Below are 10206 nucleotides of genomic sequence, written 5' to 3'. Positions count from 1 at the left end.
GCCCTGAACCCCACACTGTATGTACAGTCCACCTCTCTCTCTCTCTCTCACCCTCATCCAGCCGCTCAACACCGTCAAACTGCACATAGTGGGAAAACAGCACTTCCGTTTACAACTTTCCAAAATAAAATAAAGAAAACAAATGAGTGAGTCGAGCTAACTTTCTTACTTTTCATTCTTTTTTTAAAGGCCAGTCATAAACGTGTGGGGGGGGGGGTCTTTAACATGTCTGCATAGTGCAATACTTTGTGATCATCACCGGGCAAACAACTAGGCTACCATTACCATAATATAGGCTATATAAGCCCAATAGCTTATGCTTTTTCTTTAAAATTACCCCATCCTCATATAACTTATCTCAGTTTCATACTATTTACTAAGATGGATTCTATGAATTTACCCTACAGATGTATGTCACCCTAAAAAGAAATATGTTGCAGGCAGCATATTGTCAAAGTGCCGAAATGAACACTTGGGATAGCTCTAAAGGGGCGAATGTTTATTTGCTGTTTTTCACAAAATGTATTTTCGCAGCATTTAGGCTATTCATAGCTATTTATTTATAGACTCGAGCATGATGTCATACGGCTGCCAACATTATCAAAACAAACCAGGCTTGGAAGTATCCCTACTAGCTTAAAAGTTTAACCTCTGACAGTGGCACAATTATTCCTCAGTGCTGTAGCCTACAATTGGGCCTTCTTTTAAATAGTCTATGGCGTACCTCTCAATAACTAGTTAGCCAGAATAAGCCACAGCTGAAATACACTTACCTTAACAAAGATACTTAATACCCTCTTCTAGTTCTAAACTGTTTCTGCCTTTAGGCCTACTAGCCAGAGCTGCCAAAAAGTTACAAAGGCTCAAACATAAAACTGGTTGGAACAATACCTACCATAATTAAAATTTATATCGAAAGTTTTACTCGGTATTCAATTCTTCTGCGATTAGGAATTTTATTGTTTTGTATAATCAATTGCCTACTTTTATTTGTGACAAATCACATGTCACCCTTTTATTTTGAAGGCGAAATTGCTTGTCTTTCGGTCTTTTCGTGTCTAATTCTATCTAGCATAACACTGCTCTCAGCCCCATGAGAATGAACCTCGGCGATTCACATACTGCGCATGCGTGGTCACCCTTTCATTCTGGAGCAGCATGGACCACGAGAGGAGAGCGCAGCTCTGACCCGGTACTTTACAGCCGGACCTCCAGTGAACACAGAACACAAACACCACAGAAACATAATATATAATTTACACAGGGATATGTTCAGTCCGTCAACATCATGAGGCATCATAACCAGCAATGTAAACAAAAAACATTAAATTTTCAGAGTAAAGTGTTAATTTATGCCTTTCCCCCTTCAAAAGATCATAGGCCTATCTTCATTTAAAAGATAGCAGTTGTTACTATGATGTAGCTAGTAAACAATGATTTAAGATGATCAAGATTTATGTCAGGCTGTATTCTGTTTCCCAAAATAAAAAGTGGGTTAAGCTCTAAGCCGCATTTACCCCCTTCTATCCTGTACTAGGATGCTGTAGGCTATGGATCATTGTCACAGTGAGTAACGACTTTGCACCCAAAGGAGAGCCGTTTGATTCCAGACGTGCTAAACAAAATCCAAACAGGCTATATCCTCCTGATTTTACAGCGTTGAAAGCTTTCTTAATCCAGAGCGCCTGATATGTGTACTCCTCTTCTGTTACTAACCTAATTACACTTCTCATTAGTCTTTTCCCCCCACTGTTCAGACAGAGAGCCGTGCCTTCTGCACAGAGCGGATGGTTTGGTTGAACTTGGCAGAGGTGCAGGGTTAAATTTAACACTGTGAAACTGGAGTCCTATGACCTATGTGCTGAGGGCCACAGTGGGCGAGTTAAAGGAGTAGGGAGTTCACCCCCCAAATTATAATGCACTCATCATTACCCACTTAGCCACATGGAAACTTGATTTAAGTTCAGCAGGACCATGCAATCACATCTGCATCTCTCAACTGTTGAAGTTACACACAAAAAGTGTGTGTGTGTGTGTGTGTGTGTGTGTGTGTGTGTGTGTGTGTGTGTGTGTGTGTGTGTGTGTGTGTGTGTGTGTGTGTGTGTGTGTGTGTGTGTGTGTGTGTGTGTGTGTGTAGGGGGGGGGGTCTACAATCTCCATCAAATTTTAAAGCTTGTGCATCATAGGCTAATCCAAGTGTTTTGCAGGCAAACATTGCATTGTGGGTCCAAAAAGCACAATATATATATTTTTATTTTGCGGTGAACTATCCCTTTAATGTTGGATACATGTGTGGACTGGAGGGGGCATGGGCGGGGGCAGCAGTGAGTCAGAGCAGCCCCAAGGCAATTGGTGATCATTCAATAGTACAGTATAGGACGAATCAGCATGTTTGTAAACAGACGGATTGACCTACTTCCAGGTGCAACTGCTGTTCATTTGATAACAGCAGTTCGTGGTGAAACCAAACCACGCCCTCTTTAAACCACGCCCTCTTTGGACATTTAAACTTTAAATGAGGCACCACTTTTTAGGAGCTATCACCTTAATTCAGCTTTAAGTTAACTTTTGTACTCTTTGAGAAAGTGGGCCGCCAAATCATTTGCAAACTCTTACGATCATGAATTATTTAATTGTTAATTATTATGTAGGCTATGAGAATGCATTTCTCCATTGTCGAATGATACCGTTAGGCGATTTAATTTGTAATCAATTATTCGTTAATCAGCCTCCCCTCACTTTTAGTTTCTGATTTGTGTGTGGTGCTGATGGACAGCTCCTTTTATCATTTGAGATTTTCAAGTGGACCTTGAGTCAGAAAAGGTTGGGAACCTGCACATTATTGTCAGTAACAGGCCTACTCATCAGCACTGGTTGTTGATTGACTGCAACAAAGCAGCCTGTACCTCTAACTTATCACTGCTCCCGAGACTGAAATATCCAACAAGGTGACAGCCACACCCAAGGTATACTGTACTTAAAGGTACTATGTGTAAGAATCAGACATTTCTTCTTCTGAGAGACTGTGGCCCTTAGGGTAATTGCAGTCAGTTAATGAGAAGGAATTCCCGATTCTTATCTCGTTAAACTTTTCCACAGCAGCCATTTTGTGTCTAAAAGGCAGGGTAAACACAGGTGCAACAAAAACATGAACGAGGGGTTCCAACTTCCGGTCCATTTAGGTGTTCCAGTGCTGGGGCCCTCATTAATGTTTTGGTTGCCCCTGTGTTTACCCTGCCTTTTAGACACAAAATGGCTGCTGTGAAAAAGGCCCATTAACTGACTGCAGTTACTCTAATGGCCACCGGTGTCATTAGGTAACACAATTCCTGGCACTACTCAGGTAACGGCAGGATCTTTACAACAAGCAAGCATGTAAGAAAGCTAAATAATCCATCCTGTTTTGATTGATCCCATCCCTTACACCAACAGTTTCAGTTTCTGCCATCTGGTTCCCTCCTCAGACAGATACTGTATAAGCACTCCTTCATATCCTCTGCTATCTCCCTCCTCAACTCTTGTGAGGAAAAGGTAGCCATTGCTGGTGTCACTATTTCCATTTTAATGCACGTTACACTTCACTGTGTATATTTTATTTATTGTGTTTACTTTTACTGTGTATGTTTATTGCACAATCAATTGCCCCATTGGGGACAAATACATTTCTCGAATATTTAATCTTGATTATGAGAAGGAATTTTTTATTCTGGCATAGTATCTTTAACTGTAGCCTAGCTGTTAGGCTACTTATTAGGACCCGCAAATTGATCTTCATTAGACCCCATCCAATGAGGTTTTGTCCCAAGGAATCCCAGCCACATGAGATTTGTGTCTGATGAATAGCCCTACAATGAAAATAATATTTTAAAACTAATCGGCCAAGTGAATTTTGTGTTTTTCTCATTTAGCTATGGACCCCCGGTGGTCCCCGGAGGCCCGGACCCTCTGCACTATAGGAGAGGGCACCACAAGTGTTTCAGTGTCGAACAGATGAGGTTTTTCAGGGAGGCCATGGTTATATCTGTTATAAATTGAGTGCAGCAGTTACCATATGTTTCTCAACAGTACGCTATAGGCTATATACAAAAGTTGTAAGGGCTTAGATACTTTTTTTTAAGGCTAATCATAAACACAAATATATTTCAACCTAATCTTTGTTTAATGTGCCCCCCCCCCCCCCCCTCCTTTTAAATAGCCTACTCCCCCCCTCATATAACCTCCCTCAGTTTGATAAGCAACTTGCTATGAGTTTAGGCTATACAGCTTTATGTCTGTGCCATAGTAGGCCTGGTAGGTCTGTACCATAGGGTCTGTACAGGCAGATAAACAGTCACACACCTCTCTATCTGTCCACCTGTCAATTTTTCCCTCCCAATTGCCAACCGCGCTCAGCCAATCAGAGTGCTGGACGGGCTCCGGTGAAGCCAATGAGGGCGCGGCTTCAGGCCGGCAGCCGCTGGGGATGTCGGGATAAAAAGTTGTCCGTGGTGGAGAGCAAAGTTTGGAGAGAGCAGGGACACAGAGGAGCCAAGTGTACCGACAGCGAGTATGACCGACGCCGAGGCGCAGAGCGCAGCACCATCGGCACCGGTGGAAGACAAACCACAGCCGGAGAGGAAAGTCATAGGTAGGGCGAGAGTTTGAGCAGGGCCCCCGGCCCCCCACACTTTTGTTTTCAGGCTCTCCAGACTCGTGTTAGAAACCATCAAATAACGTTAAAACTCGGGAGTATTTTAATGATGATAAACCGGTTTTCGACTTTTGGCAATGTAACTGAGAAATCGAAGTTTATCCACTTCTGAAAGTAGTTTTCTTATGTATCTTTTAGAGGGTGTATCTTCAGTTGCATCGCCAGTCAATATGCCAATCAATCAATTGTGACACAGCGCTGTGTTTGGGTTTTGGTGCAACACGTGTCATGCGTTTTACACATGGGTTTTGTGGGAGCAACCATTTTAAATAACTTGGTGACACGAAACGTCGACGTGAAACTCATTTATCGAGCTGGAAAAACGCACTTTCATTTACACTTCCAAATGTAGGCCCACATGGGAGGTGTCATGCTTTGAATGGCATCCCTTCCCGTTGATGCACATGTGTGCTTAATGGCTACCTTCAGCTGACCAGATTCTGTCACGTTAAAACAAACGAGTGATTCAAACTACATGGGCGTTTGTAGGTTAGCGGTGTGAACACATGACATAAGCCTACATTTCCCCCACTGTCACGCGCTCAGAGGCGCAGGTGCGCGCACACACACAGGTGTTAGTCATTTTCACGAGAAGCTGAGGAATCTGAAGATAGCGGTTATGAGCGTGATTAGTACGTTCCAGCTGTAGAGATCTGGTTGACTTCATGATAACTAGGAATGAGTTGTGTACTGTTTGTGCAGCTTTCAGAGACCCATATCAGTGATTCTTCTGACCTACAGTAAGAGGCCAGAAAAATAAATGTGGCCCAGTTGTGTAGGAGCCCTCCCATTTGACCTAGTGGGAGACCAAGTGTGACTGTTAATGATTGACACACAACTCTCATTTCTACTTGTAGGCAACCACTACACTTAAAACTAGTCAGATAAGAACATAGTTTCTGTGTTTGGTCTTAGTTTCTGTAGATCTCGCTGGTGAGAATATTGTTAGTGTACAACGTTAATCAGCTGCTTCCACTGTCGTTTCAGCCACCTTGGTCCAAGGAACGGTAAAATGGTTCAACGTGCGTAACGGATATGGCTTCATAAACAGGTACAATGTTCCCCGTCGATTGCCCTCCCCATGCACAATGCTGTCTGCTACTTTACTGAGACCTGTCAGAGCCCTCGTTAGCAACAGGGTGTTAATTAAATGAAATCTAAAGCCGGAGTTTGCCAGTAACTTTTTTTTTTTTTTTTTTTTATTCCTCACAGGAATGACACCAGAGAAGATGTGTTTGTGCATCAAGTAAGTGACTTATTAAAAGTGTGTGTGAGCTTCTTGTAGCTTGACATCGGTTTTTTTTTTTTACACTTGTTGATCTTGTCTCCTCAGACGGCCATCAAAAAGAACAATCCTAGGAAGTTCCTCCGCAGTGTGGGAGACGGCGAGGTCGTGGAGTTTGACGTGATCGAAGCAGCCAAGGTAAGAATCGTGCGACCCGTTTGATCGCTGTGCATCGCAACGAACATCCCGCGCCGTTGTTGATTTTTCCCGGTGTCCCACAGGGCTCGGAAGCAGCCAATGTGACCGGACCCGGCGGCGTTCCGGTCAAAGGCAGCCGCTACGCGCCCAACAAACGCCGCTTCCGTCGGCGGTTCTTCCCCCGCAGCCCTCGGCCCGGTGACCAGGGCAGGCCCGCTGAAGGCCAGGGCCCCACATCGGAGGAGGGTGAGGGGCCGGTGGAGAACGGGGGGACGAGGCCCGTACAGCGGAGACCCCGCAGGCCCCGCAGACCACGACAGGAGGTAGGAGAGCTGAGGGCCTGTAGACCAAAGCCTGTAGAGATTCTAAAGGGGTTTTAATACTGAGGGATGTGCCTGCAGGGGGCAACGTCTTTAAATGGTGCATTGGTGCGGACTGAAAGGATGTGAGGAGAATTGAGGGTACTGCAACTGAGTCACTTTGTTCCTCTACAATTCACTGTCAAATCAAATGTATCATACAACTGGATGTGAGGGAAAAGGAAGCAGTAGTACTTTATTTGTTCCCCTAGAAATAGAGGTGGTTTGGGAGAATTAAATATTGGGACTGTTGTGTTGACATTTTAAACCAAAGATTAATTTACATATTGGCCTAACTGGCAGGTTAAAAGCATCTGTATATCTTAAATTGAACTTGGTGTTGTAATTTATGCTCACTATCCCTAGTCTGACACAAATACGTTTTTAAGTGTCGCAAGGATGAGTCTATTCAAAGTAATGATGCAAACTGTTATTAAAAGGTGTTTAGAGTTGTCTTGTTGACTGCTGTGAGGCTTCTTGTCAGGGTGAAGTTGGAGAGCAGAAAGATGAAGTAGCAGAGGGCGACCAGCAGAGGGCGCCACGCCGCAGATTCCGGCCCCCATACCGCAGGTGACATGACATCATCGCCTACATTTTCAGTACCATCATCACACTTCATACTTTCCTCACTCCCAGATGTTATAAATAGGCTTCAGATTGAGGTTTAGTGCTTAAAGGAGAACTTCAGCGAAAAACAATGCAGATTTATTTTGCACATGATCTCACGCATATTATCTGTTAACTCTAAAACAGTTTTGCAGACATTCATTTAGTTTGACAGTCATTGAGTTGATTTGAGTGCAGTTGTGGACCCGTGATGTCATTCACAATGACGAATGACATCAGAGTTAACTCAAATCGACTCTTTAACAGTCAAACTAAATGAATGCCTGCATAACATTTTACAGTTTTCGGAATGTGTGAAATCACGTGCAAAATATGTCGGCATTGTTTTTCGGTCAAGTTCTCCTTTAACACAAGCAAACCTGCCTGATGACTTGAGATGTTTTGAAAGAATATACCATGCGTCTTCTCTGTCCGGGGGGTCCACAGGCCCCTCCGCCCCCGCCCTGGTGCCGAAGAGCAAGGCGAGGGTCAGCAGGCGGCTGCTCCAGCGGAGGCCTCCGGCCCCGAGGAGGTCAAGCAGCCAGAGTCTCCCGGTGGCCAGGAGACCAACGGAGAAGCAGCTGGAACCCCAGGCCAGAAACCACGGCGCCAGTTCAGCCGCCGCAGGCAAAGGAACTCTGAGTCCTCTGCCTCTAAAGTGAGTGTGAGAATTAGGGGATGTGAACAATTAACGATTGATTAATTGGTCGTTAAGGATTTGTCTATCTACTATCAAACAACGTGCAGTCTCATATTACATTCTAGCTGTCAGTAAATGGTGTATTTTCAAAGTATGTTTCAAACTCGCCAGAGGGCGCACCCGGTGCAATATAACGAGGCAGCCGTCTTGGGCTCTGGAAAGAGAGGAAAACGAAAAAAGTACGGCAACTTTTGCAAAATAAAGTGGGCACAGAAAGTAGAAAATAATGCCACCTGCAAACGCTGATTATTTATGTGTACATATACAACACGATGACATATACAATGATATACAACACAATGACTACAACCACAATGCTCCACCACTTCAACAATGTTCATTGGGATCAGTTGATGGCAACTGCCTCAAATCACCATCAGAGTTTTTGCGAGGAAGAGCTGCGCCGCACAGTTTCAAGTGAGTTGTAGCCACCTATATGCAGCACCCGTGGCTTAAAGCTGTCACACGTGTTCAATATATGTTTATCGATATTTCTATGTTGAGGCTATGCAATGCTGTGGGAATATGCAATATGTTGCAGCTGTGGGAATAAATCGTTTGAGCAAAAAAACGCATTTGGTATTGTTTGGTAAATTTGGCATTTTAATTACAATTAATCAATTAATCGATTGATTAATGTTACCTATTGATTAGGAAGGAACATGCTTAAAATTGACATCCCTAGTGAGTATCTTTAATCTGTGGCACTTGGGTGTAAATGCACAGCACAGATTATGATTGGAATATGTCCTATATCTACCATCTATAGAGAGCCTTGCATTGTGATTGGATCATCAGCCAGGCGTAAAGGCACCACTAAGGGGGTGGAAACATGACTTCACCATGAAGTGCCGTTTGATTTTCAGACACCGAAATAATAGTTTTAAAGGAACCACTGGTCTGAAACGTACAAAATATGCGCACACATTTCAAAGAAGAATCCATCAGTGTTGATTTATGGTCTTTCTAATTGCATGTTTCAAGGAGCTTGGTGTCCTGAACGTTTGTCTGTTCGGTCTAGTCGCTCTGCGATAAATGGGTCCTAATTGATTTTTGTGTGTGTGTGCTTATTGTGCCCGTTGCAGAACGATACAGAGAAGTCTGCTTCGGACCCTGGTACCCCCCCTCAGACCTCGAAGCCAGCCGACCTCAAATCCACATCGAAGTCTCCGAAGGAGGGCTCCCCCAAAACCTCTCCTAAAACGCCGAAATCACCGAAACCACCTGAGGTAATAAGCAACCGATGTCTTGGTTTTCTTGGCGTGTTGTGTTACTATCTTCCATAAGTCCCGCTCTTTCTAAACCCGACTTCCTGTCTCCCGCCCTGCAGCAGACAGCTGCAACAACAGTTCCCGCACCAACCGAGTGACGCTGGTGGGAGGACGGCATCACGTGACCCTTGGCAAGAGGTGGGACCCCACGCGCTCAAGTGGCGCCACCTTGGGTCAGGCGGGGGTGGTGCCACCTTGGGTCAGCCGGGGGTGGTGAGGGTGTAGGGTTGCACCTCTTGTGTTAAGAGGTGCTACGTCCGCTATCTTGCACCGAGGGCCACGTTTATTTTGCCTGTAAGTGGATTTATAGTGGGACGGAGAGGAAATTTGGAGTCTTAGGACTTGTCATCTTATTATTTTGGTTGCGAAGTAACAGCTAAAACTCTGGGACCCTGGATTTCAACTTGAAATTAAATGTATGTTTCAGGGTTAGAGGTTTTTTACTTTTTGTGTTCTAATCCTTTTTTCTCTCTCTCAGGTCCTTAGGTTGGTGAACTGGGGGACTGGACCTATTTTTGCAACACGTGCACTGCCTCCCCCTCCCCCGCACTGCCCCATCCTCCAACCCACCCTACCTGGCCGCCGTCCCTCAGCCCGCCCACATCTTGTCTTGTTTTGCCCTGTCCAGGCACTGACTTCTGGAGAGGGGAGGGGGTTGGCTCAGAGGGGACAGAGGCGGGAGGTGGGTGTATATTTAGAAATTGACAAGTACATCTTTAAAAAGAAAAATGGAAAAAGAATGAAAATCTGCTTGGTAGCCCAGTTCTTCCCCAAGCTATTTTTCTTTAATTGACTAAGACGGGGCACTTTAAAGTGGTGACTTAGAGGAACCAGCCTTGATTTTATGTTTAAGTTGAGGGGAAAACCAAGCAGCGTGAGGTTGGTGGTGCATTCTTGGAGTCAGAGTTTTAGTTCTGCTACCGACCACCGTATTCAATTCTAAAACATGCCAGCCCCCCCACCCCCCATTGCCTCAGTTTTGAGGCTAGATTGATGAAAAGGAAAAAAACTTTTGTTTTATGTTTTACTTTGTCTTATTTTTTTAGTGTGCTTTTCTTTGGAGGGGATTATGTGCAATGTTAGTAAAATAAAAAATTGTAATTAATAAATCAATGTTTGCAACTATCTGGCTTCTCTTCGTATTTCTTTGTGATTAT

General features: G+C 44.3%; 1 protein-coding gene across 1 annotated transcript; it reads left to right on the top strand.

The window, feature by feature from the left end:
• Nucleotides 1-4548: 4548 nt before the first annotated feature.
• Nucleotides 4549-9266, top strand: LOC310779553 (uncharacterized protein; the record flags this gene model as incomplete). Its single annotated transcript, XM_083640077.1, has 9 exons — nt 4549-4627; nt 5678-5741; nt 5903-5936; nt 6024-6113; nt 6197-6436; nt 6957-7042; nt 7526-7736; nt 8864-9023; nt 9109-9266. The coding sequence occupies 9 exons, from the start codon at nt 4549-4551 to the stop codon at nt 9264-9266; spliced, it is 1122 nt and encodes a 373-aa protein (XP_083496203.1).
• Nucleotides 9267-10206: the final 940 nt, after the last annotated feature.

Source organism: Poromitra crassiceps, assembly GCF_964638095.1.
Source record: "Poromitra crassiceps genome assembly, chromosome: 7".
Classification (NCBI taxonomy): Eukaryota; Metazoa; Chordata; class Actinopteri; order Beryciformes; family Melamphaidae; genus Poromitra; species Poromitra crassiceps.
Note: the sequence above shows the minus strand (reverse complement) of the source record. Positions and strands in the feature narration are given on the sequence as shown.